The sequence below is a fragment of the Candoia aspera genome, chromosome 8, assembly GCF_035149785.1.
Source record: "Candoia aspera isolate rCanAsp1 chromosome 8, rCanAsp1.hap2, whole genome shotgun sequence".
Lineage (NCBI taxonomy): Eukaryota > Metazoa > Chordata > Lepidosauria > Squamata > Boidae > Candoia > Candoia aspera.
This window is the reverse complement of record NC_086160.1, coordinates 57,201,220-57,227,307: the sequence shown is the minus strand read 5'-3', so window position 1 is coordinate 57,227,307 and position 26,088 is coordinate 57,201,220. Positions and strand designations below refer to the sequence as shown.

The window sequence follows — 26,088 nt, the reverse complement described above, 5'->3', positions numbered from 1 at the left end:
TGGTGTTCCCCGTAGTAACATATGGCTGCGAGAGCTGGACCATAAGGAAGGCTGAGAGAAGGAAGATCGATGCTTTTGAACTGTGGTGGTGGAGGAAAATTCTGAGAGTGCCTTGGACTGCAAGAAGATCAAACCAGTCCATCCTCCAGGAAATTAAGCCAGACTGCTCACTTGAGGGAATGATATTAAAGGCAAAACTGAAATACTTTGGCCACATAATGAGAAGACAGGACACCCTGGAGAAGATGCTGATGCTAGGGAGAGTGGAAGGCAAAAGGAAGAGGGGCCGACCAAGGGCAAGACGGATAGATGATATTCTAGAGGTGACGGACTCGCCCCTGGGGGAGCTGGGGGTGTTGACGACCGACAGGAAGCTCTGGCGTGGGCTGGTCCATGAAGTCACGAAGAGTCGGAAGCGACTAAATGAATAAACAACAACATGGCCAAAGAGCAGCAAGGAGGGGGAGGGGGTGGAATAAGATGGCAGCCTGTGTGTGCTCATAAACTGAATCTCTTTGGCTTAGCATGTCACACAAATATAGTTAGTGCATTGCAAGATCTTAAGGCTTAATCAGCTCCTGTCTGCTGCCTTTCCCTGCCTTTAAAACCAGATTTCCAAAAATATTTACTGGAATGTTCTGCCTCCATACATATCAATAATAAGATATAAATTGCAATTAGATTGGGGATGACGGAGACAAAGCTTCCTCGTGAAAATGAATATGGAGGTGGCATTTACACAACAGGCCAAGTGCAGGCATCTGCAGCAACCAGGTTTTCCTGATGCAAGTCCAGCTCATTATGCACTTACTTGTGAATCATGATGCAAGTACAAAAGGGTTAGAGTTTGCATTGTGGCATTATGATACTCATTCAGATGTTTGCTGCTCCACCTGTGGAAGCCCATGATGCCAAGCTAAAATAGAATTATTGCTTAACATGTTGTATCAACCCATTCAGTATGGTTTGTAGGTGGTTTATAGTTTAAGCCAATTGTGGTCATTAAATAAACCATGGGTTATTGTTTAAGCAAACCATAGCTCAGTGAAGCATTTCTCAGGCTCAGCAATGCATGATCTGGAAAATACAATTATTTTTGCTTTGAACAAAAATAATATAAATAGTATTTTAGAATCTGATTATATGACTGACACTTGTCCTTACTCTTTTAAGAAATTTTTCATTTTCTTCATAATTATGTCTCATAACTCAGTTAATTTTTAATTTTTGGAACAGTTGCCACTTTTTTATACTTTGGTCAGGCTTATAATATTTTTGCTGGTACTGACATAATGTAGATCATTTCAGAATCATTACATAATGTTCAGCTACCAAGGCACCTTTGATTCATTAGGCAGCATTTTTTAAAGTTTATTTTTCAAGACAAGGAAATATTAAAACCAAACCAAAACCAAAACAGAATAGTATGTTTTATACCTGAGAGAAATAAGAGTTCTTCTTAGACTGTGTGTATGTATGTAGGAATATTTACAAAGATTGGAAGAATCAATTCACTAAACCTTCCTTCCTATATATATTTACCTAAGAGTAAGATCCACTGAACACAGTGGAGCTGTGTGAACATAGGACTTGCATGGTCGGGTTTATTTAATTGGCTGAAAGCCATAAATGAATGCTCATTAAGCCACTTTGTTTTATATATAAGGAAAACAATCAGTTCTAGGATGGCACAAAATTATTCCAAAAATGGTACGCAACCAGCAGTAGCACAAGATACTGCCTTTATCTACTGAAAATAACAGATGAGCTTTTACTAGCTATTATGAACTTCCTAAATTTAGTCTTATATTATTTCCTCCCATTATTGATCCTACATGTGTTTTTCTTCTATGCTTAGTACTTGGAAGCCATATGAAATACTTACTTCTCTACTCTTAGCTAGCACTCATATCTCCAAATCTGGCTGCTGTTTATTTCATCCATAAAATACCAGGTCCAAATTATGCAGTGTGCTTGTGACTGCTCTTCTCCAGAAGGATGAAGGCACATTTGGATATTGATTGAATAAAAATGTATTTTTCAATAGTATTCATTTATTTTATAATTTTTGTAGCCCACTTCAATCTGTATATACTGGGCAATGTACAACAGAGTAGGTCATAAAAAAATGAACATATACAAAATTAGTACCCCCCCCAGTTGTCAGAAACAGCTGGATCCATAGGTCAGCCAGACACAAAACACAATAATTCACCAGTTTATCAGGAAACCCTTCACATTTCCTCTGAAGTCCACTGGAATCCATCCAGGTTCTGGAGCACACCAATTGAAAAGGTTTACCATGTATATGGAAGAGTTGGGTGTCTATGAATTTGATGAGGAAGTGATCTGACCGTGGCAGACAATAGGTATCAGTGTCCTCCATCTCCAGTTGTCTTATTTGCTCCAAAGAAAAGACCAGGTCTAATGAATATTCACTTACGTCTGTTGGCACTGGGATTACTTGAGGCAGGTCCATGATCACCATAAACTCATGAAATACACTGAACCTCTCTTCCAGGGCATGAAGCTCAAAATTCCCCCAAACAATCTTGGGAGGCCCATCACCATCCCTGAGATGACATCCAGAAATTCATGGAGGGCTTTCTATAGCCCAATGTCATATACAGGCATTTGTATCTAATCACCCTTGGAACAGTGCTCCTCATCACTGCAAAGGTGTCTTGTACCATCACAGCAACCTCTTCTCCTTGGCCACAGTGTCACAGCTGCTGCATGATCTGAAAACCAGCAAGGCGAATTTGCAACAGGGCTACATCCCCATCATTGTCCACCCAGGTTTCAGTAATTTACACCAAGTCAGCAGATTCATCCACCAACATGTCGTAGATGGACATGGTCTTATTTTGCACTGACTTGTCATTTTCCAGCAGTAACTGGAGGCCAAGATGCCCAGCAATTCAACCACCTGGGCCCTGGTCTGGAATATCTGGCTTAGAAGAAGAGACCTACACAAATATATGGGTCTCTCTTTTCCTGTAATAGTCGAGCTGGTGCTTCCTGCCATACCTACCTCTGCCTGTCATAATCCACAGGTGGGCCCCATCACAACATTCCTTTCTTCCTATTTATCTTGCCATGCTCTCACCCAACACACATACCCCAGGCAACAGCTACCTCTTAAGGACATTTTTAGCCTGGCACCCACCATTTACACCCCTAACACACCAATTCTCTTCAACATTATCTGCGTATAATCTACTTTAACTACACTAATTTACCCTTACCAACTTATCCCTCAGAGAAGACTTCAGGCTACCAAAGTCCCTACCAGTAAAAAAAAAATCTCAATCCCCACTATTTTCCCACCACAAGAGGGAGGCATGGAAGTCTTTATCAGTAATCCCTAGCTCTCACCCAGGCAGTGCATCTAGAAGACTTCTGTTAACCCAGGTATGTTTAACCTCAACAGCTTTATTTATTCTTCTCCTTCAGGTACTTTAAATAATTCAGTAGCCACTAACCTTCTCTTTACCTAATGAACTGCTAGCCACCAAAAGTAAACCTACGAAAAACTATGACTAACACTGGCTCTGACTAACTAAACAACTCCAACAGGTCTCATCTTAAAAAATATATACATATATTTGAAAGATCTACAGTGTATCTTATAGGCCTTCAAACTTCTATAGGTTACTTGTAGACACCATGATTCCTAAGAAGTCTCAGTGTAGGTAATCTGTGGGCTGCGCTCACACTTCCCTATGCTGGCCCGTGTATTTCTATTTCTTCTCTTTCTTCATATATATGATCTTCTCTGTTGGTATCAGCAGCCTTTTGGAGAAGTTGGGGCCCTGCCAACCCAATTATTACAGCTCCAATTGGAGCTGTGATTAAGATTGCCAGGAAAGCAACTGTCAAGACATCCATGCCATACTTCTCTAATCGTTTATCTGCCTGCTCCCGTGCTGTATCTAAGGCAACTGAACCAATTGCAGCCTGCCAAGAGAAAAGAAACAATAGATAACATAACAAAAGAACATTTAAAAAATTCAGTCCAAGAGCTTGTCTCATCGAGCATTCCATACCATACAGCAGCCAACTAGGTGGACAACAAGCCCTTCACATTGTTGTTCCCCAGCAGCTGGTATTTAAGGTCTGCTACCTATCTTTCAGCTGATAGTACCTAGATATTAAGACTAGCAGCTGTTAAGAGACCAATTCTCAGTTAATTTGTTTTGACCCCTTTCAAGAGCATCTAAATTGGTGTCTATCTAATAACTGAATTTCATAATGACTTATTTTAAGTGATCCCTTTAATTGATCCTTTGGAAGATGACTGGATTGTAAGTTACCCTTTTAAAGGGGGTTAGCTCATTCTTCATATAATATTTTCAAATTTTGATGTACTGTAATCAGTCTTAAAGTGTTTGAGGGCTGTACCTGGTGAAAAATACTGCAGCGAATCTTGCAACAAACAAGGAATGTATTTATAGTACAGACTACAGTGTATAGTAGTCTCTTTTAAGAGCCTTATTAATATCACTGTTTATATTTTTGAAGTTTAGGTGGCTTGGACTTTACTACCTTAGAAGTTAAGACAGAGAACTGGTAATTTTGGGATGACAAGAAATAGAGGGTATGCTGAAGGCTAGTTTCCCTCTTGTCAGCCTACTCTCTTTCTCTCACTTACACAGATAAGCAAAATTTGGTGGCAGTGACTTAACATTCACTTCAACAACACTGAAAACACCCTAGAGTTACAAAGAGCCTGTACCCCTTGGGTTGCTCACAGGTGATTAAGACAAACTGACTAAGAGGTGCATGGTCCAAAGTCAGTCTTGAGCTTACAATATCAGATGAATAGTCTCTTATTGCTTCTGGAAAATCATATATCCAATTAGGAAGATTCAGCCTTGTGATTCATCACAATGGTGCTATACTTCCAAACACTTTTCTAGTACAGGTGGATCATCTCACTACATTTAAGGAAATAGTTGTATGATGTTGTGGTACAACTGTTGCATTAGTGCTATCAAAAATTGTGTTCCTAAAAGGAAATTTGTAAATAGGATTGCAAATCCAGGCTATGAGTGATCTTGACTTGCATTGGAATAAAGATTGAATGCTTGTAGCATTGTAATAACCATCCTCATTTCCCAGCTATGGATAGGAGATGGGGAGTTTATGTCTTTACTGGGCAACAAAGTTTCTGCTATTCAGTAAAAAAATGTGAACAATGAATAGGATAAAAAAGAAGAGAGAAAAGGCTGAAAGTAAGACGAGCACATGGGTGAATAAATTTTTAAACTTTCTTGGAAGGATTAATGTATACAATTAACTTTGTTTCCAGAAGAGAGAAATCTGCCATAAAAATGCAATATACCTGCACAGTGGCTTTGGGGATCCAAGCCAGTGAAATAAATATTTTCTCCTTCAGCTTAAAGCCAGCAAAACACACCAACACAAATGTGGCTGTAATTCGGGCTACCAGTCCAACAGCCAGTGTGGCAATGCAGAATCCTGCAGCAAAGAAATAGAGTTAATTATTTCTGCTTTTAAAAAATAATCTCAACAACTGAACAGCATAAGCTTCCCTCTGATTAGCTATCCCCTCCAAACAATAGCCATAAATACCCATTTGTTAAAAAACTTACCAACTGTTTGAGGATCAAGAGATGCAACAGCTATTTCAGCTCCAATTAAACCAAAAAGAAAAGGTTGGAAAATCTCCCATGCAACCTTAATAATTTTTTCTACCTCTTTCTGCAAAAAAAGCAAAAGCATGTGTTGTTGCACAGTACTGCACATTCATGCAGAAGATATTAACACACACAAATTCAATCCTTTTATTATTAAATGTGATTTTCCAAAAATTAAGTGACCCAATTAAATAATACATCTTCTTGCTGTCATCTTAGGAAGAGTGATTCTATCATTATTTATAAAGATGGCATCATTGCCTTTCAAAGACGTCGCTAATTAAGGACCTTTCTAATAACTTAATAGGAGCTTTGAAATTATAGATGTCCCACCTTTTAGAAAGTTTTGTACCATCACCACAAACACAGCCTAAACTGATACCATCTTTTAATTATTTCCATAACATGTTGTTTGGCATGTTACAGAAGTAACTAAAAAGGTGGTAGTTCTTTCCCAGGGTTCTCCTTTTTTTATTAAAACCCACTGTTTCTCATGTAGTCCCATTCACTTTCATTCATAATACTCAGTAGAGATGTATGCTAGCTTCATTAAAAAAATTATTCAGAACAACATTTGCTTTGGTTGAAAGGGGAAAAAATCTACATGATAAAGCCGCTAAGCCTAAGTTAAGAATAACTCTACTGTGATGAAATATTAGCACTGTTTCCTCTTTTTTCAGAAACTGAACGTCACTGCTTATGAGCTCAAGAAGGTACCACTTACAGGAAGAAGATAGCAGGTTTGGAGAAACCCTCAAATATGCAGAAATACTATTTTTAAAAATGCCCATAAACCATAGGATGGAGAATCTCAAAACAGCCCATCAAGAAATGGCTAGAATCTGGAACCAAAGTAGTCCAGGTTGAAATATTTTCTTATACATTCAACTTGTCCAGAATATTTCACAAACTCTCATATTTTGGAATCAAGGTGACTTTCTGGCTACATGATAACTAAATACTCACTTTCTCATCAGACCATGCTAATCCAGCCAGAAATGCCAAGACAATTGTGCACAATCCTCCAGATCCAGGGAAGCCAAAATACATACTGCCAAAAACTGCAAACATTGATAGGCCTATAACAAAGAATGCTCTCTTCCATACAAGATATGCCTAGGAGAGAAATTGGAAAAAGCAAGAGACATACTTCATAAATGTCAATCCAAACATGACAAGAAATTTTGAAGAGAATATAATATTTTGGATATGTGTGACTGTACAAAATTTATAAATCCTTGGCAAGTCTTGTAAATCTTGGCTAATATGAAAAGCTAAGTATGGTCACCTCTGGATGGGAAACTGCCTGGAAATTCCAGGACTGTTAGTTAGATTGGGAAGTTGAAAAAAAATCCAGAATTAAGACAACAGCAAATCACTTCTAGAATGCTGCAAAGAAAACTGCATAGATCCCTAATTCAGTTCAAGCAATCTTTACCTTTTCTTTAAAATTAATATACCAGAAGTCTAGGTATATTAGACTTCAAAAAGTGCATGCTTCAGAAAGAATTTAGAAAAACTACTTTGGAGATCACACAAGTAGGATAGTAATCTCTCACCTCTACTATGCATTAAAGCAACCCAATTTTTTTCAGGAGTCTGAAAAAAAAGATACACTGTTTTAAAGACTTAACTCTTTAGCATGATTTTTTTTCAGAAGCCTGAACAAAGATGGACAACTTCAATGAATAGCATAGTGATACTGTGCTGGTATTTGCATGAGGTTCAAAGCGTTCTTCTGATCACAGCATTTACAACCCTGCCAGATATTTAATGTATCACTATACCTATCATTCCAGCTAAAGTGGATGGAGAGTTCATTTTAAATGTGGTGTTATTGTTTATTCTCATGCTTCAAGAGATACAAGATTGCTACATTTCACAAGGGGTTCTCTTCTTACCTGATCCTTGCTGGGAAAGTAACGAAGAAAAATGCCTAGAAGTCCACCAGCTGCTATACCCACTGCAACTTCTAATAGACCTCGAAGGACATTTTCAAGGGTGGAGCCTGTTTTGGCAAAGCAGAAAAAGAGGATTCAAATGGATTTTTGGATGGTCCCCCAGCTGGTACTTATAAGCATGGCCAGCCTTCCAAAGAAAATATCCAAAGTCTTGATTGTTGTTATACAAAAAGTAGGCAGTAAAAGAGGAGGAGGAATCAAAAGTCCTTCTAGCTGAATTTTGTACTTCAGAGAGAGAGAAACAGGTGGTCTTCCAGGATTTGCTGAACCATTTGAAGCTATAGTAGATAATGTATTGATTTTGTCCTTTTGAATTACCACGGTTAGGTATGTAAATAATGGTCAGGACATTTATAAGATAATACTGAAAATGCATATTGCATGTTTTTATGATTCTCAGAATCTGATAGTACAAGGGCTCTTAATATTCTCACATAATGTGTTTAACATGTACTTTAACAAGCTTTATTTTGAAGGAAAATACGTTGTAGAAAATATATGCTATATCTATTGTATGTGATCCAATCATTAGGGCCTCCGATGAGGATAATAGTAGTTAGGAAGATCTGTATGAGAGGAAGCCTTCTCTCAGGTACCCCAAGCTGAATTTGGGTAATGGGTTAACATTAGAGATGCACAAAACATTTTGGAAACAAGAATATTCTTGAGAAATCATTGCAGGGGAGGAAGGATGAAGTATCCCAGAGTTTTCCAGAATATTTTCAACTCTTGTACAGGACATTTTGCACATACTTAAAACCAAACCTTATACTTGGTCCTTAAATATCCATTATGACTGGACACACTATCTTGTATTGCTGGGTTATAGCTCAGCTTTATCTGGAGAACCGCAGGTTCCCCCTCCTTGCTTTATGTAACCCAAAATCCCTCCTCCTGCTTCCAACAAGCGCTAAATCTCAATGTGCCTGAAAACTTTTATTTATGGTCAATGACCAGCAAATAGTTACAACCCTAAAACACACGTACTGTAAAAGCAAGCTCAAAAGCAATAGGAGCAATAAAAGCCATCCTATAGATTTGCCAATTAAAATTTATACTTATAATAAACAAAAGAGAATGAAATAAAGCAGAACAAAACAAAGTACATAAAATAAAAATAAGATTTAAATAAAAGGACTTCCTCATGACATCATTCCAAAATTAGGACACCTTAAGCCTTCTTAGGGCAATAACTGCCAATAAGAACTTGGCAACTCCATTCGTAGTAGCAGGGTGCCAGTCTGAGAATAGAAAACAAACCTCTTCTCCTTCATTGAAAGCTTAATCTCTACTAGGAGGTAGTATAGGTATACCACCATGTAAGTTTATATAGAAGGGCCAGTGAAGAAATATGTGCACTAAGGTCTTAGGTTCATCCTGACCACAGGGACAATGTCATTTTATGAATTGTGTCACGAATAAAGATTCTGGTATAAAATCAGCATGTATCTTTTTATACAAAACACATTAGTTGTATAGAATAAACTAACATTATCACAAAGAAGACAGTGGCTTTGATGTGGTTTATCAATAGAATAGACAAGTACCTGAAGAGAATGCTATCCCTAAGCAGGTGTTGAAACCTGTAATAGCCAGGATGTCATCAAAACTTCCTGCAGCCATTAGCAAAGTTGGGATACCTTTGTCAACACCATATCCTCCTGCTTGTAAAACCAGCATTGAGGGGACTACAACAGCAGGAGACACAGCACCTAGGACAAATCTGAACACATAAGCACATGAACTTTTAGTTACATCGATTTCTGGCTATTTCTTACACTTTGTGCTAGCTTCCTCAGTCAAAGTATTATCTGCAATTTACCAGAGAAAGGGAAAACTGAGGAACTGTGCTGTGAGTTGGAAAATGCACCACAAAAGTGCTAATAGCATTACAAAAACTTTTATGTTAGGAATGTAGACTGATTCCTTTCAGCAGTTTACTTAATATAGTAGATCATACTATTTCTTTATTGTGGTTTCATATATGGCATGAACCCAACTATTGAAGTTTGTAAACCAAAGTTGTTGATGATTATTTGTATCCTACCTTTGATTCAGGAGCTCAAGGTCCCATACATAATCTTCCATTCTCCTATTTTTCCCCCAAGAACAACTCTGTGACATAGGTTGATTTGAAAGAGGGATGACTATCCCAAGGTCACCCAGAGTGCTTCTGGGGCTGAGGGTGGACTAGAACCTGAATCTTTCTGCTTCTAGTCCAAGAGCTTCACTATTACACTATCCTAGTTTGTGGTTGAGCTTGTTATGTAAAACCAGTTATGGTTTATTAAGAAATTCTTGTTAACAATATGTCTTAAGATCTTTTTAAGACTTCTGAACAGGGTTAAAGAAAGTCTTCTCTTGAATTAATAATGTTTTAATCTAGGTTTGCTGACTGAACATGCAACCTTGTAAATTCCAGATGTATTTATGGATGAGAGTTTTAATTCCTACCCTAACCCTGTGTGGTAGGACAAGAATGTATGCCTATATTTATATAGCACAACCAAACCAAACCAAACCAGATGTGACACCCACCCTGTGCCCATAACTTCATGGAATAGGAAAACAGTTTTGGCCCAGAAAAGAAAAAGAAATGCTATATTTTAAGTTGGAAGAGTGGCTTACCCAAGTATAAATCCCCACTGCCATGGCAGGTGCATGAGAAAATGAGATACGACAGCTGCTATACATGCTTCTATGAGGCAGGGTCCCAAGCTTAATCTAAAGCAGACGGCCTTTAGTTTTTTCAGAGCCTGCAAGATAAATGCATTTGCACGTCAGTGGAATTGCTTTTTAAATGTTTTGAAGGCTGCTGAAGAAAACCCCATGAGATTTGCTTTATTTGGCAGTGGCCCAGGACCTGGCTCCAGAGGTTTTATGAGTCTATTTTTTTATTGTTCTGGTTGTCTGAATAGCCTCCAATGCAGTATGTTTTAATAAAATTTTGTTCCACTGTTTATTTTGTTGGTTATATTCATTGGTTATACTTTTAATTAAGTATACTGCACTGAGTCACATATCTAGTGGGGGGCATATAAATGGAATTAATCATAAATAAGTAATGCAGATAGAAGTAGGGTGCTTGAAACGAAAGATCTAAGGATCAGAAACCTTGGGATCAGTATCTGTGTTCCCTCTAGACCAAGCTGTGCTAAGGCATTGTGATCAAAATATTACACAGTATTGTGTTGTGTTGTGATGTTAAGTTATGAATTATTTTTTGTGCCTTGGGTCAGTCTTGACTCCTGACGATTGCTTGGGCAAGTCCCTGCAGTTTTCTTGGCAAGGCTTTTTGGAAGTGGTTTGCCATTGCCTCCTTCCTAGGGCTGAAAGAGAATGACTGGCCCAAAGTCACTGAGCTGGCTTTGTGTCTCAGGTGGGACTAGAATTCACGGCCTCCCAGTTTCTAACCTGGTACATTAACCACTACACCAAACTGGCTCTACACAATGATAGGGCTACCATATCTGCAAAAATCTGGCTCTCTACTAGATAGCAGCAAAGAAATACAGAGATCCTAAATGGATTTTTACCAACTGGATATGAAAGACCTACCTACTGAGCATGCTGCTTTAGAAAAGGTGGAAGAACAGAGGATTTTCTCCTATGTGTTGTGTTTACAATGGTTTTGTTTGTGTATAAAGCAGGAACAGGTAACCTGTAGCACTCCAGATACAGCTGAACTACTAGGATGTTCAGTATTTTGGGGGGCTTGCTAAGGAGAGGGGGTGTGTTTTGTTTCTTAAAACAATTTTAAGCCAATTTTAGAGCTGGCACCACAGTTTTTGTTGGGAATCAAGCCAGTGATTTTTGGCAATTGTGGTAAGAGGGGACTCCAGAAGTTTTGAAAAGTGGAATTTAGGAGCACACTAAGCCTTAATCTGTTATGCAGCCCCAACCACTTCCGTTTGTTCAATAAACCAGGGTTAACCAAATTGTGACCTAGTTCAGTATGTGAATCAGAGCTTAGTCACTGCTTTATCACCTGATTATGCATTTGTTAAGCAAAGACCATTTAATACTCCACCTTTGGGTCCAGGCCAAGGCCAGCACGGGCCAAGATAATTGAGAGAGCAATACTTCTCAGTGAGGCTCCCCATTTCACATTGATCTGGACTATGTCACAGATTAATGGGATGTTTCTAAGAAGAAATCCAACAAGCAACATTCCTAAAAAGGAGGAAGAAGAGGCATCTTATTGACTGACACAATTGGCAGCTACAAAATCGGAAAAGCTTGCTATGAAATCCAGCACCGTCAAAGATGCTTCCTTTTCTGACTCACAGAAAAGGCAAACACCACTTGAACTAAACACTTAAGAAGGAAACAACTTCCCTGTGATCATGCAGTCAAAGGGCCGTACTCCTGCAACCTGAGATCTCACAAAAAGTCCCATTTCCTGACCTCTGGAACACTACAGAAAATGCTTTCCTCCTGAATAAATTTGTACAAGTTTGTGTTGTTGTTTATTCGTTTAGTCACTTCCGACTCTTCGTGACTTCATGGACCAGCCCACGCCAGAGCTTCCTGTCGGTCATCAACACCCCCAGCTCCCCCAGGGACGAGTCCGTCACCTCTAGAATATCATCCATCCACCTTGCCCTTGGTCGGCCCCTCTTCCTTTTGCCTTCCACTCTCCCTAGCATCAGCATCTTCTCCAGGGTCTCCTGTCTTCTCATTATGTGGCCAAAGTATTTCAGTTTTGCCTTTAATATCATTCCCTCAAGGGAGCAGTCTGGCTTTATTTCCTGGAGGATGGACTGGTTTGATCTTCTTGCAGTCTAAGGCACTCTCAGAATTTTCCTCCACAGTTCAAAAGCATCGATCTTCCTTCTCTCAGCCTTCCTTATGGTCCAGCTCTCGCAGCCATATGTTACTATAGGGAACACCATTGCTTTAACTATGCAGACCTTTGTTGTCAGTGTGAGGTCTCTGCTCTTGACTATTTTATCGAGATTTGTCATTGCTCTTCTCCCAAGGATTAAGCGTCTTCTGATTTCCTGACTGCAGTCAGCATCTGCAGTAATCTTCGCACCTAGAAATACAAAGTCTTTCACTGCTTCTACATTTTCTCCCTCTATTTGCCGTTTATCAATCAAGCTGGTTGCCATAATCTTGGTTTTTTTGAGGTTTAGCTGCAAGCCAGCTTTTGCACTTTCTTCTTTCACCTTCATCATAAGGCTCCTCAGTTCCTCTTCGCTTTCAGCTATCAAAGTGATATCATCTGCATATCTGAGATTGTTAATGTTTCTTCCAGCGATTTTAACTCCAGCCTTGGATTCCTCAAGCCCAGCATGTCGCATGATGTGTTCTGCGTACAAGTTGAATAGGTAGGGTGGGCGTATACAGCCCTGCCGTACTCCTTTCCCAATCTTAAACCAGTCCGTTGTTCCGTGGTCTGTTCTTACTGTTGCTACTTGGTCGTTATACAGATTCTTCAGGAGGCATACAAGATGACTTGGTATCCCCATACTACTAAGAACTTGCCACAATTTGTTATGGTCCACACAGTCAAAGGCTTTAGAATAGTCAATAAAACAGAAATAGATGTTTTTCTGAAACTCCCTGGCTTTTTCCATTATCCAGCGGATATTGGCAATTCGGTCCCTAGTTCCTCTGCCTTTTCTAAACCCAGCTTGTACATCTGGCAATTCTCGCTCCATGAATTGCTGAAGTCTACCTTGCAGGATCTTGAGCATTTCCTTACTGGCATGTGAAATGAGTGCCACTGTTCGACAGTTTGAACATTCTTTAGTGTTTCCCTTTTTTGGTATGGGGATATAAGTTGATTTTTTTCAATCTGATGGCCATTCTTGTGTTTTCCAAATTTGCTGGCATATAGCATGCATTACCTTGACAGTTTGTATTCCACAAAATTTCTTCTATAAATGTAACAATCCCATAGAACTTATTAGATGAAAAGACACTGAACATGTTAAATCATGTTTCCCTTGTCTAGACATTGTGCTAAACAATAATTGGTTTTCTACTGCATGTTAGTAAAACCAGCCATGGAGCTTTATTAAATGGAGGTTTATTCAATAAACCATGGTTAAATAAGCTATGTTGTAGCATGAAGTGGGACTTCAGCTACATTCTCAGGGCTACAGTAAGTCCAATCATGCTTAGCAAAAATATGTTGGTGTTATTATTCAGAAAACTTGTTCAGCAGCCATGGTTTTGCATGTTGTGTGAACATACTCTTCTTTTTACTTTTTAATCATTGCAAAAAAAAAAAACACTGCAAATCAATTATACATAGAATCATAATCTAATACTTTTAAGCTGCTTTCACACAGTAAACAAAGTGATAATAACTGCATTCACACAACAGGCTGAACTAGACCACACAACCCACTAAGCTTAGTTAATGCTGACCTTAGGGATTTTGTTTGTTTTGTTTTTTTTGTCTGTGTGTGTTTGTCTGGTTTAGCTTCATATGCAAACCAAACACAGTTGATTAGCTTATGGTTCAATGTTTTGTGCGAACCCTCAGTAACCGGGTTCAGTTTTTGCATGAATGCAGCCAGTTTGTGTGTTTTGTTTTGACTTAGTGAGATATGTGAATCCAGCCATTCCAGTATGTAATCCATGATTATGACTTAGTATTTTATGTGTAGCAGGTTATATGGCTTGTTCAACAGACCATGGTTAAAACACCAAATGGGAGGCAAAAATTTAAGGGAATCTGAAAAGTGAAGCAGCTTTTTCACTGTAAGTGTCATGAGTAAGGATGGCGAGCAGGGGGTTCCCATCCAGGCTGTAAAGCGCATGCGTAGTACTGAGGAATTAGGTAGCCATCCAAAGAGACACAGATCGGGCCCGCCTTAGTCTTTGGAGTTTATATGTCTGGGTTTTTCCCACGCTTCTTCAGTTTGTTAGGGTTTTCTGTTATGTAGCAGTAATAAAACACTAGAGACCTATTCCTTGTCTCAGCGTGGTTCCTGGCTGTTAGGACAGTAAGTTGAAACATCCCTAAGCCAAAAAAGTAGTGGGTTGAGAACAAAGGAGTGATTAATAGATAAGAAAATAAATGTTAATTTAAATAATCTGCAGGATGCATACCCATGATGGGTCCCCTACAGAAACTACTGTTAGTGTAACAGGCACAGATTGGGGCTGTAAACTGAAAAAAGTATTAGTTGATTATTTACCTTTAAAAAGATAAGGTAAAGGTTCCCGTTTAGTGGTGTCTGACACTAGGGGTGGTGCTCATCTCTGTTTCATGGCCGAAGAGCCAGTGTTATCCAAAGACACTTCTGTGGTCATGTGGCCAGCATGACAATCACGGAAACCAAGTGGTACCTATTTATCTACTTGCATTTGCATGCTTTCAAATTGCTAGGTTGGCAAGAGCTGAGGCGACTGGGCAAGTACAGGAGCTCACTCCGTCATGCGGTGCTCGGGTCTCGAACCACCAAACTTGCAACCTTCCGGCCGACAAGCCTGGCATCTTAACCACTGAACCACCACGCCCCCATAATTTTTCATTTTCTTTCATTCTTTCATTCATTCATTCTTTCATTCATTCATTCATTGACCCATAATTCTTCATTTACCTTTAAAAGGGATAATTAATTCAATTTTCAAATTACTTAAAGATCAAGATGAGTACTTTTTTGAGAAACAGAAACATTTCTGTAAATTGAGCTGTGGCTTCTTAATTTGTACCACTAAGACTTAGCACTTTGAAGTCCATTTGCAACTATTTATTTTAGGATTCCCCATTATGGGAGTTAGTCCAACTAATTTCATCTCAAAACACAAAATCAAAGAGCAACCCCAAATAAGTCAACTTTTAAGTGACTTTCTCAGTAATTAAAATATCTTCACCAAGTAATACTGTATTTTTCCAATTAATTATAGTTTAATGATCTAACTATTAAATGTGTACTGTGTCGCACTTTGACAATGGATTCTTCGTTTCAATAAACAATGCCAGTGTGAAAAAATACAGCCTATTTGAAAACATACTTACCCAAAAGGGGAGGGAGTGGAGGCAGACCAGGAAATTTAATTAAGCCCATAATTTTACCACCAATTACCGCAAAGAGGTAGAGGAATAAAAGTCCAAAGAGGTTACCACCAGGAAGACTTTCACGGTTTGTAATAGACCAGATTACAGCCCAGATCAGTACTACTGCTACCACTGGAAGAAGAAGAAAATGGAAAATATGTAAACATTTTGAAAATATTTCTTAGAATTTCTTGACACATTTATATAGAAATATAAAGGGAATTATTATTTGTTCTTTAACAGTTTATTATTAAATTGTGTCTGGATTAAGACTTACAAACAGAAAATTGGAAGAAACAAACCTGTGCTTCTAAGTCCAGTATATCCAGTGCAAACAGAACATTGCTTAGGTCTTTTTATGCATTTCCTGGCTTTTGCCAAATGCTACCTTTTGTGGCTATAAATCTGCACAGTCAGTAAGTTTCTTATAAATCAGTCTTGTGACAATATGCAACCAAATGATGGACGCTACACTATCATCTCAGTGGGTACTTTATGAACAAAAGTACAAAAGTATGTATTAGTAGCACAGCAAACTGTTCAAGTTTCAGAGGTATCAGTTATTGTGCAAATAGTGTTCCACCAACCGGTGCAGTTGGAAAGTCAAGCAGGATATTAGAAAACCTAGATAACATCTAAAGTTATATAAGCTCCCCCATAAAGGGAGGTGGTCTTGAGGCCTCTAGCAGGAGGCCCAAGCCAATAAAAATCACACACACAGACAGAAACACTTTAGTATGACAGCATATAGGAAAAAGGTGGGCATACCTGCATAGTATCCATAAAGCTAGGTCTGACGGGAAGGTTTGAGCTATGGGGTTTTACTGGCAGAGTAAGCTTCTGCTGCAGAAGGACACAGCCTGAGGCCCAGGGATACCCTAAATTAGCCTTGGCTGCAGTACCTGGTGACCTCCAGAAGTGTTATCAAATTGTAATTTTCAGAGTGGCAGAAATGATTAAATGCATGACTGAGGAGTAATTGTGTTAATTATATTTAATTTTAATCACATGTAAGTGAAGTGAAATCACCCACTATTTCTTGCAATATGACCTTCATCGTAAAAGTGAACGACCAAGTACGGCCCTTGGCCAGGGGCATCCGTGCGGAGGGAGTCAAAAAGTACTGTGGGAGAGAACAAGACAGAGGAGTGTCTGACTGGTTAGGGCCATTTTCATTGCTGAAGGAACCAGCATTGTGAACAATCAGTACTTTCCTATTGGTTAGAATTTACAATTTCCCTAGTCAAACAATAACCTATGAGTGAGTCAGACAGCTAATAGGCAGATAAGGCTGACAAGAAGTGGGTGTGGAAGAAATACACTGGAATGATATATTCTATTACACCTACACTTTTCTGCATGCACCACTCAGTGTAAATTGCAAGAAGGCCACAGGGCAGTCCCATTTTTTTCAGACCAATTTTTCCATGCTGATCTACTCCAGAACTGATTAAAATGCAACACAGGCATGCCTCGGAGATATTGCAGGTTCGGTTCCAGACCACCGCAATAAAGCAAGTCACACAAATTGTTTTGGTTTCCCAGTGCATATAAAAGTTATGCTTATACTATACTGTAGTCTATTAAGTGCGCAATAGCATTATGTCCCAAAAAACAATGTGCATACCTTAATTAAAAAATATGTGATTGCTAAAAAAATGCTAATCTGTTGGAAAAATGGCGCCAATAGACTTGCTCTATGCAGGGTTGCCACAAACTTTCAATTGGTAAAAAAAGCAGTATCTGCAAAGCACCATTCAGTGAAGCACAAAACCAGGTATGTCTTTACATCAAATAAATATGTTCCACAGAAAACAGGTTTTTTTCTTCATTTTTTTTTCCTCACCATTTGTTGCTATTCTGGCAAGGATGCCTTGTGGAGGACAAGCAAATATTCTTCTTCCTGTGGTCTTTAACTTGGCCAGAGATCCCTGGGGGTGTTGCTTGCACCTGTTCAATGGAGCTGTTTCTTTTGTTGGTACAATGCCACTGGGGGCTCTGGAGTCCAAAATACTGACGACCTGAGTGGAAACCAAGAAACAATACCAGTAACAACCACCTGTCACCTTTTATCGGAATACTACAGCTAAAGTCCTAATTTTTACAATTTTCAAAAGTTATTGAACTCAGTGGGATTTAATTCTAAGTAAAATTTATCACCGCCCATCTCCCCGGAAAAGGGATTCTGGGCAGTTTACAATAAAACATAGGTAAAAGACATATAAACTATAGAACAAATATAATAGATAATAAAATATAAATATGGTGGGAACCCAATGGCTAAATATATTTGTCTGGTGGGAAATTGGTCTATAGGTTAACTCTAACAATGGCACCAAACTAAGCAAGGGTGGCTTAACAGTTGAACTATGCACCAACAAGGACAGATGTTGATATATATGTTGGTTTATGAAATCTGTTGGTCTTTTATGATTTTTGTCCTAATTAAATTGCTTTTAGGTACATTGCTCTGATTTTTAGGTTAACTTCTGGTCTGTGACCATGCAGCAAATAAAATAAGTTGAAGTCCAATTTCTATGAAGAGTGATAGGTAGGAGAAGGAGGCTCTGTGGTTTGTAACTGCAATTTAAGAGTTTGTCTTGATGCACTTTGCACCTACTTAAAAACTTAGAGCAAGGTTGGGCTTATCACTAAGCAATTTTGCAGCTAGCTTCAGGAAATACAGTGTTATTGTTGTATTATTGTTGATGTGGGTGTTTAATATGGAGAATGTTTTTTTCCCTTCCATTCCATGCTCCCTGTAAATGTACCATACATGTTCAGAAAAGAAAGACTGTAAGAAAGGATAGGTAACTTGCAGGCTGTGAATTGCACCCCATCTGTGATTTCTCCAACCTGCAAAGGCTTAAGGCTTCCATTTAGCCCCTTAAGATCTCCCTCAGGCCTCCCAGAGCAAAACAATAGAAGCCAAATATTTTGACCTTGCCCACTTTAGTGACAGCATGGCATTCCCTGTCATGTCCCCTACAGTCCCCAAATAAGGCACACCATGAAACCTAAAAAAGGTTGCCTTCCTGGTGTATGGCATTATATGCAATTAAAACAGAGAACTGATACTGTATAATGCTCAAGAGTGAAATCTGAGGGCTGGGAACTGATTCCATTCATTTATTTAATTGTAATACAAAATTTATGTGATTTTTTTTAGGGCCAAGCCCTCTAAGCAGGGTGCATTACACTTGTTCTTTAGACAAATACTAGAAAAAGGCAAATCTAAGGAATAACATGGAGAGCTTCATTTCCTATTGACAACAAAATCTTTCTATTAATGATACAGCATTCTGAACTTCTTAATATAGTATAGGCACAGTCTATTAGTTATACAAGCGTTATTGAACTGCTACAATAATTTATATATTACCCTGATTAACTCATTACTCAAAAGAAACCCAATCACTACAGTCTGGCCTGGTTGGGAGACTGCTGGGAACTCCAGGGCCCTAAAGCAGACTGGAAAGTTGAAAAGGCATCCTGGAAAATGGCAGTGGCAAATCATGAGAACCGTCTAGCCAACGTTCATCTCAAGAATGGCCCACAAGAAGCATCTAGGAAGCCCACAAATAGTGTATCAAGTCTCTTCTCCCATTGTCAGTTCCATGAATCTAGTATGTAAAGAGGCAGCACCCAATAATCACGACTATTTTTGAAGACTAGCAGCCAATAACACGTCCTGAGGCAGCATATTCCACAGGCTGATTATACATCATATGAAAAAGCTTCACTTTTAGATGTTCTGCTAGTCAGTTTCATTGAGTTGCCTCTAGTCTAGTAGTATGGGATATGGAGAACCTCTCCCTATTCAACCATGTACACTTTAATACACCTCAGTCATATCTTCTTTTGTCATTTCTCCAAGCTAAACAGCTCCAGCCATTGCATCCTATCCTCATATAGAAGTTGTGCAAACAAGATAAGATAAGATAGATAAGATAAACTTTTATTGTAAAGTGTACATTAAAATGAAATTTTGTTGCATTGGTTCAAGCAATAAAATAAGAATACCATAATTACTACAATACGTAATATACATTCTTTACCCATTCCAGTCCTCTAATCTTTATCCTAATAAATATAAGTCTTACACCCAGCATGTGTTCCCATGGAGTGAGAAGGGATTATTAAGAGTTCAGGAGCCTAATAGCCCCGGGGGACAAAACTGTTGCCTTATCTACTGTAGCTGTTCTACATCAGATGCAGCGGAATCTCTTCCCAGAGGGCAACAAGGAGAGCAAGCCATAATGGGGGTGGGAGGGGTCACTAACAATATTTCAGGTTCCAGACAGACAGCGTGTATGCGTTATGTCCTGAATGAGAGGAAGCGAGGTCCCAATTATCTTCTCTGCTGCCCTCACCACCCTCTGCACAGACTTCTTATCCAAGGCACTACAACCGCCAAACCAGACAGAAATACAGTTGGTCAATACACTCTCTATAGTGCCTCTACAGAAAGTAAGGAGGATGGGAGGTGGAAGATGTGCCTTCCTCATCTGGCGCAAAAAATACAGATGCTGCTGTGCTCATTTTACCAAAGATGCAGTATTAAGAGACCAAATCAGACTGTTCTCATCTTCTAGGTTGCCCTTTTTCTGCACCTTCCCAGCTCCATAATAATCCTCTTGAGATATGGTGACCAGAATATTGTACACAATATTCTGAATGTAACCACTCTATAGATTTGTATGAGGCCATTATACTGTAACTGTAGCCAATTTATAGTTAATCTCTTTTCTATTGATTGAAAGCATGGAATTTGCCTTCTTTAAAAGCACTGCATACTTCCTTATACCTCCAAAGAAACTGCACAGAAGTGTCCATGAAGTCCCAAACATCAAGCTCAACTCTCCCTTTTACTGCACACAATTAATAAAACAATAATACATTGGACTGATCACTGTACAGTAGATTGGATGGGGAACTTAGTGGTTTAGAGAACTATAGCTTCACTTAGTACAGTGCTTCCCAAACCTGGGTAAATTACCCAAAATTGGGTAAAAGTGGTTTTTCTTCAGGTAATGACACACAAACCCATTACTCAATCAAACCAGGGACATTTAAATTGACTTAAAATGTTTTACCTACACTGGGTAAAAAGGACTTTCTGATAAGCAGCTTTGGGTAATGAAGGAAAAAGTTTGGGAAGCATTGACTTAGTGTGACCAGTGGTGAGAAACGATGGGAGCTGTAGTTCAGAAATTCCCCTATTTGGGCCAGTCCCTCTCTCTCAGCCCAACTCAGCTCACGGGGTTGTTGTGGGGAAAATAGGAAGAGGAAAGAATATTACGTATGTTCGCCGCCTTGAATTATTTATAAAAATAATAAAGGTGGGATAAAAATTAAATTAAATTAAATTAATATTCCTGCAATGGTTCTATACCTTCAGTCCCCACTGGATTTCAAGTCCAATATTTATGGAAGGTGCACCAGATTGGGGAATATTGCTATAGATGTATGAAAGTAACCAAATCACCAATATACTTGTAAAACAATAACAGCAACAGCAACAAATACCTGAGTTGCTTCATGCACGGGAATTACATTATTGCTAGCATTTGCAGATAGTGTTGTTGAGTTCCAACTTTCTGACATTGGGTCTTCTGTCATTTTGATCAACCTAGTTGAAAAGCAAAAAAGAAAAGAAAAAAGATATTGTCTAGTTTACATAAACACATGTTCATCACTCAATCTGCAACATCCAGTGAGGGCCTGCATTTGTGAAGTGATCAGCATAAGCCAAAAGACTATTTTAAATTGACTGATATCATCCCAGAAAAATAATACTTTTAAATGGATTCCAATATGAAATTCATCTAAACATTCTCTCTCTCTGTCTCTCTCTCTCTCCCTCTTTCTCACATTCATCATATACTGTATATATACATATGCATGTGTACATTGGTCCTGAGAATATATCTGTAAATTAATTTCTCTTCCCAGTTTTTACAACTCTTCCCACAGCGTGCAGAGATAGCACAAATTATTTTGAAGAGTGAACTGCTGGTTGAGAAAATACATGGCTAAGGATACAAAGAGTGTGAGCATCTTGGGTAGATGACTGTCAACACTCTTCCTAAGGCCAATTCTAAAGGTTAACATGTTGAGGATAGTAGATGAGGATTACTTCAGTTGATCTGATATTTTTTGTTAGGGTTATTTCTGAGTCAGCTTATCCTGAATCAGTTACAGTAACTAGTCACATGAATACATTCTTGGTCCTGATGCTAGAGCTCGGTGCAAAAATATGAAATAGTCACAAGCACTCTGGAGCATGACTGTGCAGTGAGTATATCCATATGATCAAGCTGACTAACACTGATTTGTGCATGAACTCTGGAAAATGTTCAGAATAGATTTTTTATCTGATTAAAATAATGTTCCATGCTTTCCTAATTATCGAAACTAGAACAACACAGATCCATATGCGTACATGAGGGTGTGGCTCCCAAAACACAATTATGTAGCTTTGCAACTTGAAATTGAATTACCTTCACAAGCAGTTTCTTTACTAGTTATTTCTGATTTTTTAAAAAGTACAAAAGAGTTTCACCAAATGCCAGTTCAGCTACTAAAATTGCCACATTAACTAATGCTCAGTAGAAGCAGTGATCTTTCTAAGCCTAGCATTTGTTCCTTTTATTATATTAATTGGGGAAAAATCTTTTTATCTCATCATGAACAAGATGGTTTTGTTGAGTTGGGCTGATAATGAAGTTTGCTTTACCAGGTTAAGTGTTGAAACAGGTGTAACAGCACACAATGGAAAGAGCATTAATGATTGTTCCACTTTGTGTATCATGCAAAATTAAAAGAACTTTCCTATTTGGTGTGCGTGTTAGGGAGAAATGGCTAATCCTAATTTCCTGAAGAGCATACCTGTTTGACACATGCAGCCCCTTGTGCTAATTACAGCTTAAAGGTAATATAAAATGTAGTACATGGATTCCTAATTTTTTTTTTTTGAAAAACAGGTAATAGAAAGCTAATAAAACTCTTGTAAATATCCAGCATCCTGTTGGTCTGTACCAAGAAAGCTTCAGTCAAGACTCCTACAAAGGCAGATGATTCAGTTTTTATTTTAGTGTAAAAAGAAGCACAAGTAACTCGCAGTTCAAAGCTAAACTCCAGAGCTGCTGACTGACATAGGAGAGGACGATGCAGAGGTGACATCCAGTAGCAGAATGGAATTGTAACAGTGCAGTGGATTGGAGAGTTGGCTTGTGGTGGAAAATGACAATCACAGAAAGATCTGCTAACTGAAGTCTACTTCTGGTGATATTTCTGTTATCAAGTAAGGTTTAGAACAAGGTATCTTCACCTCACAGAACAGGGACAGACTTCCACAAACAGCTTTAACACCGGACTCCTTTGCCTAATTGTGGCTCAACATAGTGCAGATGTTTAAAACTGTGTATCATGGGGATTAAAAAAGAACCTCCAAGAATGAAGAAACAGGATTATCTCCATGCTAATCTGTCCAGCTGGAGCCAGCAGGCCTTGGAAAATTTTGGACACAGGAATCACTTCAAATCAGCCCCACTTATGGTAAGTCTGATATTATTTATATCATACAGATAGAGAATGGTATAAGGTCCCATAATGAAAACAGGGACATTTATATGTCATAAAGCAGCTAAAAAGCAAATACCAAAGAAGGAAAAAAAGGGGGATTCAACATACTTAAGGATTTCAAATATGTTGTTTTAGAATGTGCTTTTAATAAAAGGAAAAATTATGTCAACTTAAATAACATTGCAGAGCCAGTTTGGTGTAGTGGTTAAGGCATCAGGCTAGAACTGGGAGACTGTGAGTTCTAGTCCCACTTTAGGCACAAAGCCAGCTGGGTGACCTTGGGCCAGTCACTTCCCCTCAGCTCTAGCAAGCAGGCAATGGCAAACCACACCTGAAAAACTCTGCCAAGAAAACTGCAGGGACTTGTCCAGGCAGTCTCCGAGAATTGGACACAATTGAACAGATTAAAAAAAAAATTGCAACAATAGCAGAAGATCAGTAATCTATCTGAGCATTTTTGTCTCCATTTTGCAAATACTACTTTGGAGAAGACAGAATCCTTCATCATTACGGATGGATATTGCTTTTAACTAATAACAAATTATCTTTTACTGGATGTTTATATATATTTATATATGGATGCATATATGAATATATATAAACATATATATTGATATGCAATACATGTAAAACTGTGTTTACATGTGTTGCATATGAATATATATGTTTACTATACATTGTTTAATTGCACAGTTGTAGCTGCCTTCCTAACGTTTTTTAACACCCCCTGGGATACTCTACAGATACTCTACTGATGCCAAAGTAATAATGAAGAGCTGAATGAGTCTCCTTGGTGGACAGATACATTATAACTATAGGAAGATCAGGAGCAGATATCTCTTGCCAGTAATGTGGGTTACTGTATAGTAACTTTATGGATATGTACTGAATATGTGCTCTCCCATTGGCATCTGCCTCTGTCACAAAGGTGTTGACAAGTTTGCATAGAAATAAATCAGTCCCTGAGGAATGTGGCCACAACTGTACTATCCTTAAGGTAATCCCAGTCATTAACCTGTTGGGCAACAGCCAATCAATTATCTTCGGGAATATCATGTCTTGTAATTGTATCTGGGACCTAGCACTTCAAGCTGTCTGCAATGTGCTTAAGAATAAATGGTGTTGAACACAATTACTGGCTTTACGTGTCAGACAAAGCCATGATTTGCCTCAACTGTGTTTTATTGAATACATCACATATTTAAGGATAAGCCATAAACCATGGTTTATGAACTACAATGGATGGGTTTATATAATACATTCTAAACCAAACCAAACCAAATTACATCATAGACCAGCACAATGTGAAAAACCAAGCGAAGGCATTGTTCCTAGCTATGATGATGCCAAAATGTTTATTACGACACCACAGCCCAACCTCTGCCCATACTTGCATCACAACACTGGGTGTGGTTTGTGTTATACCATCATGACAACTTTTTTTGCCATTTGCCTACCCTTGTGTCCACCTCCTCTCCTCTCCTGCCCCCTGCAGCCCACCTACAGTATGCAAGAAAGGGAGCTTAGTGCCTAGTGCTCCACTGAATTCAAACTTTGCTTCCAAATTAAATCATTTTGAGAAAGGAACTTTGACCAGGTCACCAAGCATTAACATTAAACTCCCTTGGACATGACTCACTTCTAGGGAACAGTGGAAAGATCATCTACGTTCCTTTAATTTGTCATTACATGCATCTAATTAAGGCCTTTACAATGGACTAGAAAGTACTTACTAGAAGATTATCATCACCATTCGGTCTACAAGCATCTGTATCAGTGCTATTCCTAACATACTTTTAGAATTACTCCAAAATGGCTTTTCTAAATGGAGAGTACTTCATTGTGTCAAGAAGCAGACACAGAAGCAAAAGTTTATTAGAAATATTAACCAGGTCGCTGCCTACAAACTTTCAACGAATAAATGATGCCCAACAGAGCGGGGAAGAGGGGCTGATTTTTCTGGACGGGGGGGCAGTTATGTCGAGGAATATATAAGAGCTAGCAAGTTGCGACAATCTAGGCGTGCGGTGCCTGCATAAGACAAGTACATCTGAACTCTCGGACGGTGGTAACCGGGAAAGGCGTCTTCCCACTCACGGGGCGGAAGGAGTGGGCACGCGGGGTCACGTCTCCAACACCTTGCTCTCCAACCTCGGATCTCTATCTCGATACTAGTCGGCTTACATTTCATGGGCAGGGACGGAGCAGAGCGGGGACCGCAGTAAGCTCGTTCAGTGATGCACCACTGTGATTCCATCTGCCCGGTCCGGATAGTGGGCAAGAAACCTGGAAGGAAAAGCGCTGAAATCGAAACGTACCTAGCCCAACGAGCTCCGGGAGAGCGACTGATCAGGAAACCTTCCAGAGATCACCACGGCGGCGGTGGCTGATCCCCTGGCTAACAGCTTCGCCTGCTGTCAACAGAAGACGGGCCGTCCCGGTTGCCAAGCCGTTCAAGCCGGGCGGGTGGAAAATGCAGCTGAAGGTTGCAGCGCACCTACTTGGCGCCGGCTGCCTTCTAACCCTTTGCCTGGTTCCCCGGTCCGAGGCCGCTCCGCCGATATTAATAACGCTCCCCTCCCTTCTTGACGGCAAAGGGAGGAGCGGCTGGGAAGAGCCTCTGCCGGCGAGGAAAACATTAGCTGTACGAGCCATCGCGGCTGCCCGTGCGGAGGGAGGAAGATTTCCCTCGCCCGGGTTAAAGGAGGGAAGAGGTGCGCTTCCCTTTTCCAAAACGCACCGCTCGGCCCGGAGGACCCGGAGCACCAAAAATGGAAGAATCCCGGCGGACTGTACCATTTTAGACCACGTCAGTGCGCGCGAGGGAACGCGTTTGCTCGGCGGTTGAGAGACGAAA

At 39.3% G+C, this 26,088-nt stretch overlaps 2 protein-coding genes across 3 annotated transcripts in view; both read right to left on the bottom strand.

The window, feature by feature from the left end:
- LOC134502394 (sodium/hydrogen exchanger 9B2-like) overlaps positions 1-2,858 on the bottom strand; it is a 44,550-nt gene extending 41,692 nt beyond the window's left edge. Inside the window, exons 1-2 of the mRNA XM_063310733.1 lie at positions 2,815-2,858; positions 2,444-2,573 (exon numbers count right to left, since the gene is read on the bottom strand). Coding sequence (XP_063166803.1) covers positions 2,444-2,573; positions 2,815-2,858 — 174 coding nt within the window. The remainder of the gene's footprint in view (positions 1-2,443; positions 2,574-2,814) is intronic.
- Positions 1,631-25,796, bottom strand: SLC9B2 (solute carrier family 9 member B2). 2 transcript variants are annotated; one of them, XM_063310312.1, is made up of 12 exons: positions 25,550-25,796; positions 21,174-21,276; positions 17,491-17,665; positions 15,606-15,776; positions 11,655-11,797; positions 10,253-10,380; positions 9,172-9,347; positions 7,565-7,671; positions 6,630-6,779; positions 5,619-5,727; positions 5,348-5,484; positions 1,631-3,960 (listed from the first exon to the last, which is right to left on the bottom strand). In XM_063310312.1, the coding sequence occupies exons 2-12, from the start codon at positions 21,264-21,266 to the stop codon at positions 3,724-3,726; spliced, it is 1,626 nt and encodes a 541-aa protein (XP_063166382.1). In that variant the 5' UTR covers positions 21,267-21,276; positions 25,550-25,796; the 3' UTR covers positions 1,631-3,723. The 2 variants fall into 2 exon arrangements, with proteins under 2 accessions (XP_063166382.1, XP_063166381.1); XM_063310311.1 differs by lacking the exon at positions 25,550-25,796 and adding an exon at positions 21,707-21,775 and having other exon boundaries at positions 21,174-21,278.
- Between the last annotated feature and the right edge of the window lie 292 nt (positions 25,797-26,088).

Excerpts from the sequence above, each read along its gene's own strand:
- SLC9B2 (XM_063310312.1), bottom strand. The coding sequence starts at position 21,266 with ATGACAGAAGACCCAATGTCAGAAAGTTGGAACTCAACAACACTATCT. Across the intron at positions 11,798-15,605 it reads TCCACTCCCTCCCCTTTTGG|GAATGTTGCTTGTTGGATTT; the intron begins GTAAGTATGTTT and ends CCTCCTTTTTAG. Across the intron at positions 10,381-11,654 it reads GCCTTGGCCTGGACCCAAAG|GCTCTGAAAAAACTAAAGGC; the intron begins GTGGAGTATTAA and ends TTTATCTTGCAG.